Source organism: Salarias fasciatus, chromosome 5 (genome assembly GCF_902148845.1).
Source record: "Salarias fasciatus chromosome 5, fSalaFa1.1, whole genome shotgun sequence".
NCBI classification, from domain to species: Eukaryota; Metazoa; Chordata; class Actinopteri; order Blenniiformes; family Blenniidae; genus Salarias; species Salarias fasciatus.
Window position 1 is genome coordinate 2,445,555 of NC_043749.1, and position 14,583 is coordinate 2,460,137.

General features: G+C 41.9%; 1 protein-coding gene across 1 annotated transcript in view; it reads right to left on the reverse strand.

Moving 5' to 3' along the window:
- The window catches only part of cntn6 (contactin 6), a 69,188-nt gene that overhangs the window by 41,802 nt on the left and 12,803 nt on the right, over window positions 1–14,583 (reverse strand). Inside the window, exons 8-10 of the mRNA XM_030091114.1 lie at window positions 6,129–6,271; window positions 5,562–5,691; window positions 5,040–5,190 (exon numbers count right to left, since the gene is read on the reverse strand). Coding sequence (XP_029946974.1) covers window positions 5,040–5,190; window positions 5,562–5,691; window positions 6,129–6,271 — 424 coding nt within the window. The remainder of the gene's footprint in view (window positions 1–5,039; window positions 5,191–5,561; window positions 5,692–6,128; window positions 6,272–14,583) is intronic.

Sequence of the window (14,583 nt, forward strand, 5' to 3'; positions counted from 1 at the left end):
AGCTCCCTTTGTGAAAACAGCGTCAGAAGTCGTCTCTCTCTGAGCCACGACTGCATTCAAGCATTTCTCTCCAAACACATATCATGTGAAAAGTACAGCTTAAGTGGAAGAAGTGTCTGTGAGAGGAACCATTCTCCAACTTTTCAGTGTTGTTCTGTTTCAACAAACCTGAAATCCACAAATTATGCCACCACCATGCTCCAGATAAAACCTGATTGCAAGAAACTCATTACAATCAGCTGTGTTGGTGCAGCGCATGAAGACGAGAGATAAAAGCAGCTACTTCTCAGTGGGTAATATTTCCCTAATTGAGCAACTTTGAGGTCTTTGGGTAAGAGACATTTCCAAGAATTTTGAAATACGAGTTTCCTTGTCCTTATCACCCAGCCAGTCTGACATTTGAACAACCTGACATTTTTACCTCCTCCTAATCACAAGTTAGAGTAAATGACAGCCTCATTAAAAATATAAAAAAAGAGTCTGTAAAAATCGACATTGTTGAACTCCTTCTAAATGTTCTCCGGTGCAAATCCGCTGAATCTGATGTGACAGAAATGAAGCACAACAATTACTGCGCTCGTTGTAATCACGGCGGGACTGGGTGGCCTTTGGAGGGACGGCGCCACACTCGACAACCTTTTAAAAAATGGCAGCAGGCTGCACCTTAATAACAAATACAGCTGGGGCCCGTTACAGAGGCATCGGGGTGGAAAGGGTCAATGAGCCATGCTAAATGACATAAAAACAGCATTTCAGTTAAGACTGAGATTTCATATGTGGGATAAAGACTGACATTGGAGCATTATACTATAGCTTTCACTGTGGGCTCAATGGGCAACACAAAAAGATAGGATGGAATTTATTTTGTTTGTTTTTGGCTGGAGGCTGACACAAAAACTCAAATTTACAATTTGATATAACGTATTGGTCTGAATAGACAAGATTTTATTATGTGAAATATGTCTTAAAAAAGAAGAGGTCTTACATTTGAGGTCTAAAAAAGATATTTCTTCTCCGTCTTGCCTTTCAGATGTCAATAAACATAATTTGATAGGGTTTATATTACAACAAAAAGTGAAAGTCATCCTAAAATGTAGATATCAGTAACCTGCACTGATAAAAATGGAGCAACAGACAGTAATTTGGACCGTAAGTTCAATTTGATGCTGATCACTGCAGTTGACTTACAGTAGTCTCAAGTTGCCAAATAAAAAAAAAATCTTGAGTCACTGAGAACAACGTAAGAAAATGGAAGGCTTAGAAAAAGTCAGAAAAGATAGAGTCAGAGAAGATATCTTACCACGGTCGTCAAAGTGGTTTACAGACAGAGATGGGAGAGGGAATGATTACCCAGCAAAAACCATGAAGACAAAATGAACGAAGCCAGAGCGGTTACTCAGCTGAAGGCACAGAAAGTCTCCGAAGAGCTCAACATCCCTGATACTCAGTATGAAGCCAGTCTGGGCTGCGAGAGAAGATTTATGAGGTGTAACGGGCTGCCTTCACAGAAAACTGTGACCCAGCCTGAAATCAGGCCACTGTGAGAAGCTGCTGTCTTCATACAACCTTAAATTATCTGGAAAAAAAACACCCAGACCTCCTGAGTCAACGGAAAAGTTCAACGAGGACTATTTAATCACAGATGAACTGTTGATCTATCCTTGCTACCCTTGCTTGCACAAGATATTGGTTTTATTATTGATTTACAAAAAGACAGTTATTTTGCCTTTTTGATGGACAAAACCCTCATGTGCCTGTAGTGGTAACAATTCATATTACCTGGGTACACTGTGTATTAAATTGGGGTAGAAAAATAACTTTCAGGGCAATATTTGACTTGACCAGTGCCTGTATCATTTTCACCACCTGGTATTAAAGTGCATGCCTCCGTTTGACAACCCTGTCACGACATTTAGCAGTGCCAATAGTCTGATGCTGCTTCATTTATTTTACTGCTGCAAAAGTGCAACCTCTAGTTATTAGTGTTATAAACGGCTCCCCGTTGGATGGAGAAGCAGAGGAGAACATCTGCTCTTTGACTAAATGTTCACCACTGAAGCAGAACCCCAATGGGAATTAAGGCTGATGACTTTGCACATGCATCTTTCACAGTGGTGTTTTTCTTTTTGCCAAGAGCAAGCATCTACATCCCCATTACAGCCATGCCGTGATCTGCAGGCTGAATGCTTGTGCTCTTGCATAGAGATCCTGTTATCCTGCCTTTGACTTGATGTATTTCCAATTGCTTTGACCCGGAGACTCGACAAAAACAGAAAAAGAAAAGTTGAACTGAGCAGTTCAACTACTGTGTAATTGCACTATGGACATTTTAAATTGCCCATTCTAAAGTTGCTAATTGCTAGGTACAGGTTTCAGGCATTCGGGCGACTCTGTGTGTCTTCATTTCAAAAGTCTTCCGGTATGTTCAGGTGTCGCAAAGTCAATAAAGTTTCAGGCTAAGCTGAATAAGAGGAGTAAAGTTCTGACCGAAAATTGTTGTAATTAGTCTTAACTATACGGCTTGAGACTGACAAACCTTTCTGACGGTCCTCCACACAACAGACATGCTTGATTTGTTGTGCTCGCTGATGAACGGAGACGCCAACAGTGGTCACTTTCTGGCACAATATCCTCCAAAATGGTTTAATTGAGTTTATGTGAGGATGGCAGCAGTGGGACGGCCTGTGACGGGGGTCAGGGCCTTCTTCTGATCCCGCACCGCCGCCAGTGAATTCATGCTTCAGAAGCGAATTTCCCTGATTGTTGATGACCGCTAAGCTGCTTCTTTTTACCAAGAAGTGAATTATCAGAGTTGTCAAAGTGCACACATTCTTTACTTCGGTAAAAGTACAGATATTTAAAAGTTGAAGGATTGATTTGAATTAAAATCAATTCAATTTTTATTTCTATTGCACCAAAAATAAGTTATTTCAAGGCACCTTTAGAGAAAAAAAAAGTCTTGGAGCAGCAGAAGAAAATGAAACGGTGGAAAGAAAAACAGAACTAGACTGTTACAGTAGAAAGTAGAAAGTAGAAAGTTACAGAACCAGACTCAGAGGAGGAGACCCTCTGCTGTGCCGGTTGACGGAGAGAAAATGATTGGGCAGAGACAAAGGGAATGGAGGGATTCAAACTCTGGTTCGGGTCGGGGGGTATGAATAGTCTATATGTAAAATGTCACAAAAGTCCTGTTTTGAGGCATCTCAAACTCATCTAAGTCAAATTTTCTGCTCTGCTGGAATCTTCAGGAAATGTTGAGTGTTTGGGGAACAAAAGCCTGATTTTGAAGAATTTAATCAAAATTTACGGAAGAAGGGAGAAACAAGTTATGTTTAATTTAACAAACCTCTTTCCTCATTTAACTGTTTTCACCTCCCCACCAGCCGTCGGGCTTCACAGTGATCGGAGGGCAGTTTCTCTCCACCAGCAGTGCTTTGAATAGGCTGTACTTTTAAAACTGAAGTCGGAGAAACTCCCCGAACAAAGGCAGCATGGTTTGTTTGTACTTTTATCTAGAAAAACAACCAGCCAGTGTCAAATTGAAAGAAGAAGATATATTTTCATTAGCAACTGAGGATGTTCATGAAATTTTATGTTAAACTTCAGTATAAACTGCAACAAGTTCATTATTTAGTTAAAGATGATTTAATGGTTCATTTTCATCCACTAAGGGGAGAAATCGTTGCGGTTTGGGTTTTCATTTACGCCACATCGGTGCTCTGAGCCATTGAAAAGACATTATTTTGAAACGGTTTTCAAGGTGAAAACACTCTGACTCTGTGTCCATGTAAAACAGAACTTTATGAAAACGTCACTACGACGCATGCACACCTCAGTCTTAGCAAATAGTTCTTCAACATGTTAAAGAAAACTAACAACAATAGCAGCCTCCAGTGTGAAATGACTCCCAAAAACGATGCCGTTTCACTTGAAATGTATAAACGGAGCCTAAATGTGGAAATGTGTGTTTTATTTCAGTAGGAGATGTCATGTTAGAAAAAAATACAGAGAATGTTCAAATGGTAAATTAATTCAGAGAAAGGTAATGACAATCTTAAGTGCTCAGTACTCCCACTAAAAAAAGCAGCATCACTGCAATCCTACTTGCAGCCATCATCCTGGACCTTTAAATCATGACAGCAATTCCTGCCACGCAGCCTGAGGTGGCGTTTCACTGCAGGATGTAGTCAGATTGGTTTTCCCCACAGAGAGCTCATCTCTACAGGATTTCTCTTCTCCAGCCAGCATGTTTGCTGCCTTGAAGAGCTGTGAAACTGCCAGACGCTGCATCGCTTTGAAGTCTCAAACAGCCAAATCATAATTAGTGCTTTATCTTTATTTCCCGTTACAAAACTGATAAAGCTCAAAGCTTCATTCTTATGCTAAAGACGGAACAACTGTACCTCAGCGGAAAGCCAACATCTATGTCTAAAGCCTTGTTTACGCCACAAAGACAGCGTTTCGAGTTTCAATTCGGAAAAGTTTTGAAAAATCTGCTGAGTTGTGAGATACTGCATGAAAATTGTGAATATATTTACTTGATGAAATGATTGCTTTTTATATGTTAAAAAAACAAAAGAAAGAAAATTATGTGCGTCTGATGTTAGGCTTTGAGTTACTGTTATTGTCCATCTGCTGATCATGTGCAGAACCATTTCCTGCAGCTGTGCATGAACAGCATTTCCACCGTCTACAGAGAGACAGGCCCCGACGGGTTGTCAGAAAGTCTCGTTTTCGTTGTCAGAGCAGTTCCACCTTGGGAGCTGTTTCCAAAAAGTTGTGTTTCTAGTGGTGCCACATAACATTTTCATGTAAACAGGGCCCCCAAAACGCAACGGAAGTTTTGCATTTGAAATCGTTGTGCAAACGGGCGCTAAGTAACAAATAAGGTGTCATTTTCATCACGTTCTTCGACCAAACAAGGCTGTTTAATGCAACACTGACTCTCAAAGTCCCCTTGAGCGAAAGCATAAATAACAAAGGGGTCCTCAAATTTAATGCCGCCGGTGGCATGTGCAGCGGCGCCTGCAACGCCCTACCTCACGCTGTCCTTCAGGAGTTCAGCACCTCTCCACCAGGAGACTGTGGCCCTGGGGGAGGCGTGGGGGCGACACTCCAACACCACCTCGCCGCCACGCTGGATCACTGTGGACTTCTTCACGGGCCGGCGCGTGAAGTCGGGCGGCGAGGCTGAGGAAGAGAGAGGCGCACGTTAAGGCCATTTGTCATGCTTCGCAGATTCGGAGGGGGCGGCCAGCAGCTGTGAATCAGTCAAAAATGTCAAGTGCATCACCAGCAATTACGGAAATTATATTTCCCCAGCCACGCTGGCCTATTGTATGCAACAATTATGGAAAGAAAAGAGCCACGCCACGGCTCATCCCGAGGTCGCTCCAACCAGTTATTACCTGTTTCCTCAGAGCCAGGAAGCTCTTTCACCCCAGACTACACAATGAAAAGGCAGGAAGTACATCTATGCCCCCCCCCCCCCCCCCCCCCCCCCCCCCCCCCCCTCTGGTTACCGTCACTGTAAATGGCACAGGACAAACATAACTGCTTACCCACAACCTTGAGCTCGGCGCTGGCGTAGATAGATCCCTGTTCATTTTCTGCCACGCACTGATACATGCCCGAGTCCAGCAGACTAATCCTGGATATAGTCAGTCTACCGGCTTCCACGTGGATCCTCCCCTGAAAATCACACAGAGTTCTAGCAGAGTCCTTTGGGAACAGTTGTACTGTCTGGATGTGAAAATATATTTCACATCTCTATAAAACGGGACCTGAAACAACTGGAGTTCATTGTGAAGATGTCTGTGTAGCTATTCTAACCAACCAGGTGAAGCATACTCAGTTTACAAATACCATTTTGTGCAACAAGATGGTGCACTAAAGCGATTCTATAGTCTCATATGCAGCAAGAGAGGAAAAAGATTCATACAGCAGCTGGTAGTGGCAATCGTTAGAAAGGTAAAGGTAAAGGGAAAATGTCTGTAACAACAGCTAACTCTGAGTCATGCGTTTTCGCTTGAAACGCCTTCCAAACAGGGCTTTAAACTAGAAACACATAATTATAAAAAAAAAAAGTATTCCTGAGACATGCATGCTGTATCTTTATTGCATCTTACCTCTGTTGTTAGTGGCTGACCATTCTTCAGCCATCTGTACGAAGGTCTCGGCTTTCCAGCGGCCTTACATTCCCACTGCAGGTTAGCATCAATCGCCATATGGGCGTCTTTTAGAGTCTGCACCCAGTGCAGATGTTCGACATCTACAAAGAAGATCAAATACAAGTTAGTAAGTTATATTTACGACTTCGGTCCACCTTTAAGTGACTCTGTTATAAAAGTTAGAGAAAGGGAACATTTAAGGGCGGATTCTCCAGAAAAGTCATTTTTACGTTTTCTATTAGTGACCTACTCTAACCACACGGCGCACAGGAGAAGAGTGTGATTTGAGAGTTCCTGTCATGCAGGATTGCAGTGGTTAGTCTTTCAATGGCAGATCAGAATAAAGGAGAAAGCTTATTAACCTGGGGCTTGAGGTATTTGACTGCCTGCCCAGTGGCTCCACCTCATGCCGACATTGGCGACTTCAACTTAACGCGAGCAGGAACAGACAGGAAGTGGGGGATAATAAAAAGGTGGGTTGACACAAGCTGTCTTTTGGGCTGATTGCAGACTCGACCCACTGCCACAGGACCGTTTTTGGAGTCTTTGCTGTGCCTTTTGGGGTAGCAGCCATGTCATTAAGGGCGTAATGGGAACAAGGAGGTGAGCAGCACTCTGCATCAGATTGAAGCTAAACTTTTGATGTTGCAGCGTTTGAAGTGAAATGACTAAGTGACAGACGTAGAGTGCAAGTGGGAAGAGTTGGCTAACAATCACGGTGCCCTCGTTTTGAAAAGATTTTTGTTTGGTGCCATCATGGGAATACGCAGACTGAAAACTCTAACACAGTAGAAATGGAATGTAGATTTTATCCAACCTGGAGTAAAAGCCTGACAGTTTGGTAAAGCGCATTAATTCAGCAGAATCAGAACCACGAGAATCCAGATGAACCCAGGTCTGAGTGACTAGTAGCCCGTTTCCATGCGTGTCCGGTGATCAGTTCACATGCGATGAGCCCCGATGCTGACTGTTCACACTTGTCCACATCATGCGCTCCGGGCTCACCACTTGAGTTCAGATTGTCTCTATGTCACTTCCAGTTAAAGGTCAAAGGGCCCAGGGTGCAGTTATTACCTCAGTCTATCCCCACACTAAAGCCAGGACGGTACCTTCTGCCCAGGCCGCTGTAATTCACCGCGTATCTGCAGACCCCACTATGTGTTACCACCTCCACACAGTATCTACGTCGATGCTAGGTGTACCTCCAACAGCTTTCGAGGCTCCACAGGAATACTACATCTTAGCATGTAGCATATAGCATGGCACAGAGTAAAATCCCGAGATCAGACTGCAATTCATTTACTGTTGCATCAATGAGCCTTGTTTGAGCACGACACTGACTGTTTCACTGCTTTTCATTCCTCAGGCAACTTCTGAAAGATGCTGACCAATTTTCAGACTTAAAACCCCAAAAGGAAGCTGATGGTTTGATGCTCTGACTCCACAGAATCCTCGTCAAACTCACTCCCATCCTGGCAGATGCTCATTCTTTAACTTCTAGCACACAACCTTTAATTACAAAATATTCATCAGTTGCCTAAAAAATCTCACCCATAAATAGAAGTCATGATGAATAGATAAAAATACCACCAAATAACCACGCATTTGTTAATCACAACATGATTCGGAAAGCATATTATTCCATACTGTATCCATGGCTGTATTGCACAGCGCAGACTTTTAGAATGAAAATCTCCACATGATAAATGATCAATAAAGCTTTCTCTGCATTACAGTTCGGTTTGAAGGTTGCTGCTTGGGACTTGGCACAGCCTGTATTTCCAGCAGGCGGTGCCGAGACTGCACAGAAAGTGTATCATTAGCAGCACGTTCAGAGCCTGTGTCCGCACGCCATTTCTCTCTTTTTTTTGGGGAAGAAATGTGTTGGCGGGGTGCTTCACAGCGTCCGATTGAAGCAGTCGTGCCGTGGGAGTAAAAAATATTTTAGTTTCAATGCCGGTTAGATTCCATGAGAGCTACATATATGACTGTTTTCAGGATAAGAAGAAGTGACAACAAAGCTAACAATCAGTTAGCAAAACATGAAAAGCTGAAACCTCACAGACAGAAACATTCAGTGTTCATCTTGTGATCTTTTCTGTTAAACATCTATGTCTTCAGGTAAACTGATGCTTTTCAGACCACAGATCATTGTTCAGAACAGAGTAGAAGAACATATTTTGCAGCCAGGGTCAGATCCAGGCTGTCAACAAGACAATGGCATGTGTTTGTATTGTTCCATGTGAAAGATGGGCTTTCTTTTCTTGGAAATACATGGACATTAATGTGGACAGATGAATTTAGACTGCCATTAGGTGACTGTCAGCTCAAAAACAACCAAGTCCAGGAGAATATGGACTGGGAGTCATGACACTATGGAGGCAGACGTTGTCGTTATTGTCCATCAACTCCCACATGTGCAGAAGAACCTTTTACCAATGCTGTGGTGTACATGAACGGCAGCTTTATTTTTTAAAAATCTGTATCTTCTCCCATTTACAAGGATACGGAGCGCTTCCGTCCCACCTTGCGAGCCACTTTTAAAAATTTTCATTTTCAGTGGCTCCGAGTTTGTGTGAAAATGTCACACAAACAACACGAGTGAACTTTGGCAAAGCTGCATTGCTTATAAAATAAAAATCATAAAAAAATAAAAAAATAAAAAAAAATACAATTTCTGCCCTTAAGAAAACATTTTCTCAGCAAAACGTTTGTGGAAGTAAGATATTTGCAAAAGAAAGAGTCATGCTGAAATTGTGAAGCCTTTGAAGAGAGAGACTTTTGTGAAGACTTTACATTGCACTCTGCTGCTGCGGCTTGAGTTTTGTTGCCTGTGTATTGTGAATGTCCCAGGGTGGGCATAAATGAAGGGTGTTTGGTCAACACATCAAACTATGTATTGTACTTGTAGCACTGGATGTTCTTCAGGTCACCTCTCATTTCACTGTGCAGCCCTGGCTGCACACATGACACTACCATAACAGCATGTTCTTTTTTCTTTCTTTATATACTGGAGCGGTGGCGAAGGACACAGTATCACACATCCAAAAAAGTGACGCCAATGACGATCAGCTGCGATTCACTTTTCATGAAATAAAGGTGGCACCCTGCCTTCACGTTAGCTGTGACTGACTTCAGCGTCCGGCTGCACTGAACGGATAAAACCGTATGTATAATGGATGGATGGATTACTCAGAGATAATTATGCTATCATGTTGCTGGTCTCGCTCAGTCGAGATCAAAAGCGGCCGTATGTGGCCCTCGAGGGCCGTTTGACATCCCTGTTGCAGAGAGGTCTTTAGAGCCTCTGATCCTGACTGGGCCTTTTTCCGCTCCCCAGCTTTTATATGGGAAAGGCTGCAGTAATGTAAGGTGGAGTGATTGGTCAAACACATTTTAGTTCAGGGGCCAAATGAAGCCCAATTTCATCTTGAGCGGGCTGGACTGGAAAAATAGTGCTATAATAACCTTTCAATTTAAACTTTCAAGGTTTTTATGTTGTTGCTGTGGCACAGAGTATTCTTGATGAAAGTGTCTATATTTTCACAAAATGGAACAATTACTGCAGAAAATGGCTACAATCGCAACATAAAGCCAGTTTTAATGAAGCCATCTGGTGCAAAAAACAGTGAAATGTCCAAAAAAAACTTCTGTAGCTGTTGCATGATGCACGCTGTTACACAATCCGCCTGACAGCATAGCTCTGAGGCGAGTTTGAATTTTCACAATGAGGTAGCTATCTTAGCATCACAAATATCTCAGGTCTCAGTGTTGTGTTGTGTCTGATACTCTTAAGACATTTGTTAAAAAGTTTTCTTTGAAATTGTTACCATTAGCTTGGTGGCATGGCGGTCCGGATTGGAGCCACCTGGCTCGCTTTGACACTTGAGCTTCATGCTTGACACTCCTGGACTCGATCGTAAACCAACAGATTAAAAAGATTCATTGTCAACTTTTGGTGACTCCGGGCAAAGTGAACTAGTTAAGTTTCAGTGTTTACATTAAAAGTGTAAGCAATGGTACAAAAAAATGGCATCAGGCTAAAGGGAAAGATGAATAAAAGATTATACCAAGAGTGTCAAATAGAAGCAATGGACAAAATTAGAGCTGAATGCATCTTTTCTGGTGAAAAACGGCTAACCAGAAGTTTTAAACTGCAAGCTGAACCAGACGAGCAAACAGCCCAAGGTGGAGGGTAAACTCAACGAGTTTATCCTCAGAGAAAAGGAACTCACTGGTACACAAAAGAACAAAGAAACTGAATGTCATATACAGTATGGAATTAGCCTCCTTCAACATTTTTTTTTTCTGTAATTGTACAGGATGTGGCGGGGGGGGGGGGGGCAGCTAGGTTTACAATAGATAAAAATATGGTTCTCTCAAGAAAAAGTGCAGGAATCACTGGTTGAGATCAAATGAGAATGTAGGCAAAAAGAGACTTAAAGATTTGAGGTTTAGGACAGTAATTCCTCTGCATGATCAGTTTTGTGCTTCAGCCTTCTCCTGATGAACGCTATGGTTGTTGATAGCATCTTGATCCATTTTCTAAAACCACTGCATCGAGTATAAGGTAAGAAAAGAAAAATGTTACCAGGGTTAACGGCCTTAAGATATCCTCCCAGATGCAAGATCTTTTTTCTTACTATGACGTCAACAGAAACAATGAGCAGACAAGAAGAAGGTTGGTTTTGGTTCTTGTGAGAGTTGGTTGCACCGACAGGGGGATGCTGAAATAAACACAAAGTCCTGACCAATCAGACAACACTTCTCAGGCTTTGCATCAGGAAAAAGTTCTGGCAGGACGAGGCAAGAACTTTATTTTGAGTCATTTTGTTCTCGCAGTACCAGGAGAGAGAGAAAAAAAAAGTTCTTGCTTCTTGTGGAGGCCTGAACACAGAATGACTCACCCACCCACGGCTGAGAGTTCCCACAAAAACAAACATGCCTTTGGATGGTATGATGAAGCTTTAATACCTGCACAAAACGTGTTTAAAAAACCTGAGGTCTTCAAACCAAAGTGCTCAGAGTCCACACAAAGTCAGGATGTTCCAGGACAAAGCATGGTTTTTGTCTTAACATCCACATAGGCTCTCTTCTTACTGGGAATAGATGAAAAATAAAAGAGAGAAAAAGCTCTCACGTGCTCAGTAAGACAGCAGCAGCAGTAATAACTCCTGTGTGTCCGAGCAAAAGAAGAAAATAGACTCCACAATTTGAGTCACGGTGAGGTGTTGCATTCAACTCAACCATTACATCAGCTACACTGATTAAAGAAGAAACTGTCAGGCAGGTGTGAAACAGACAACTTAGAAACACGCTTGAATCACATTTCTTGCAGCCGGGTCAACTTTAACTCAGCCGGAGTGCTGCTGCTTCCAGTGTGTCGGTGAAGAAGAGTGATTTACATTTGCTTTCAAATCTGTCACTGCCCGAGGACAAACATGCAACTCAATGAACCCTCACAGGTTATGAAACACTGAGAAAATGGCATTTAGTGACTATGAATGAAAGAACTGGAACAAACACACGACACTGCCCAAACTATTGACTCGCCTGCCTTCACACACACGTGCATTTCACGTATAAATATGATTTAAATCACATGATTTAAGATGATGTGGGTCTACTCGTTCTGGAGCTGTCTTGACCTGCTGAAACTTAAAGCTCGTGTCCAGAGTTTTGAAAAAATGAGAGTTTTTTTTAATCCAACGTCTTGAAGTTACGCCCTCCCTCTGCTTTCGTGAGCGACTAAGCCACGCCCCTTTAATTGTGCATGCGCATTACCCGTCGGGTGAAAATGAGTTCCTCCGAGTCCTACAGCATCCTCCATGTTTAGCTGTTTACGGTGGATGTTCAGCAGACCATGGCTATATCCGAGGTAAACGGGGTGGCTGCTGCGTAGCTAACTCACCTCTGCCTGGGCGAGTGCACGTCCTCGCTGGCTGCTCCAGACGTTGATTGACAGCAAGACAAAGCAGAAGCTCGAAATCTATTGGCTGAAGCTGACCGGAACTTTTTCGGATAACATGGGGGTCTATGAGACGAAGGCGGGGCTCATAAATAATTTTTTATATTGCTTTATGCTAATATTATATTATAATATTGAACCAGACTAATGCATTTAACCTCTGTTAAAAAATGATACATACATTGGAAACGAACGGAAACTCCGGACATGAGGTTCAAAGAATTCTTTCACTGGAACCGAGAGGCCGAGCCCATTTCCCCAAAAACAAGCCTACAGCGTATTCCTTCCAAAACCAAACTTTACAGTTAGTACAATGCACTTTGAAAGAACAGGTCGCCTGGCAGCTGCCAAACCCTCAGCATGCTGAGCTACTGATTTAATACACCTGTGGCCATGGAAGTGACTGGAACAACTGAATTCAATTATTTCAATAGTTGAGTGAATACTTTTGGCAATATAGCATATAAAGAAGGCACAACTTAATATTGACTGCAGCTCAACTTTAAACACTTTTTTTATGTCCTATATCACCTTGGAATACATTTTTTTTCTTTCCCAAATATGGCTGAATTATTTCCTGGCTGTTCGTCCTTCCGCTGAATTTTGTTTTAATGATTTGATTTTTTTAATTTGTTTTCAAATGCCTTTTTCCTTTGGAGTGCATTCTATAAAACGCCCTTGGATTACATTTATGCATAAAATTTGCCTCACTAAAAAGCTTTTGCCACCAGTGCGTGTTGCTCGTTATTGAATGTTTAGAACCAGCTATGTCAAACCAAAGGCCTCTGAATCCAGCCAGCAGGTACACAAGGTCTGCATGAAAGCAAAAATATACAAAAACAGGCCTTAATTTAGAGAGGGATATTCATATTTGCCCTTTCCATTCATCAAACACCACAAAAAAAGGCCAAAATGAGTCATCACTCTTTTTATGAAATGTGAATATTGTGATTGAATTTAAAGGTGCTATAGGCAGGATTTTGCTAGTCAATGCTAATTTTTCTGTGTTTTCTTTGGATTAAATGTTAGAGTATCCATTGATAATCCTTTAGGAGTGTGGCATAATTGCACTACCTCGAGGGCGCAGCGTTTCCATCTGTCTCTGTTATGAGCTGAAAAGGAATCTTGACAGCTCCAGGTATCTTTGACCAATCAGAAGAGCCCATGAGTTTTAAAGCCTCTTTCCCAGCATATGAGAACATCTCTGATATTGTAGAGCAGATGATCAGGTTGACTGAAGTTTGAATGAAGGTTAAATCAACTGATATTAGCTACAAGACAACTTTCCATCAGGGAAAACCAAGACATTTGATGAGAAGTGAAGATTCATCAGCCATCTAGCAATGGAGTCCACCCAGCCTCCCGCTGTTTCTTCTCAACCCTCTGCAACCTTAAGTCTACTTGTGCCCCATATGTCCCACAAAAGTGATTGTTTAAAACCGTCTGTGAATCGAATGTTTTCTTTCACCTTCAAGAGACCTCGTTTATCATCATTTTATGTGTTTAAGTCCTGATGATCAAAAAACCCTGAGCCATCTAAAAACTACAGCACACCTTAACACGTATCATAACCCAAAGGCCACAATGTACAACACACTTTCAGTCTGAAAACATACCTCTCAACTCTACATTGAAATGAAATTGCATCACTAGAAAGACACAATGTTTTTTTTATGTAAATTCATGCCCTGACTAACTTTAATAAATGTTCCCACTTCATCCCTTCATTTCAGTTGTTCAGTAATTCCAAAGATAGCAGGAAAAATGTTTAATGCTTTCACCATTTACCTGCACAGAACTCAGTGTTCACACATATGCTGATGACACACAGCTCTATATTAATGCTACTTCAGAAACTGGGAGAGAGCTGTAACTTCAGCCCTTTTCTTCTGGTACATTCTTATGGAGGTTCACTGGGAATCAGGCAGGGTGTGGGGATGTTGGATCTTTGCCTGCTGTGAAGTTGCCAAACTGTCTCCACGTCTTCATTTCACAACCTCATTGTAGCAACCGTCTTCTAAGAGGTTTAAATTACTTCTTTCACGACTCTCACCTCACTTTACCCCAAGCGCCTAAGCATATATGAAATGTATTGTTCCTGTCTCCAGCGATTTCTAGGAAACAGCTATGTGTATTTTTAATACATTTGAGGGCTTTAAAATAACCCCAACACTCCCTTCTTTAATAGGATATATTGCACAGACAAAATTTACGAATTCTTCAAATTGTATGCAAATACATATTATGATAAGCAATACTCGGGATGTAACCTGGTTCGATTTCCACTGATCACTACTTTGGATCCCTGAGCAAGGCTCTGAAGCCCCAGTTGATCAGGCTGCATTAGAAAAAACACTCTGCATGTACCTTAAGTTTGATAAATTAAAGCATGTGGATTACATGAATCCCTTCAGAAAGATATGAAAGCCTTAGCAGGGAAGATTT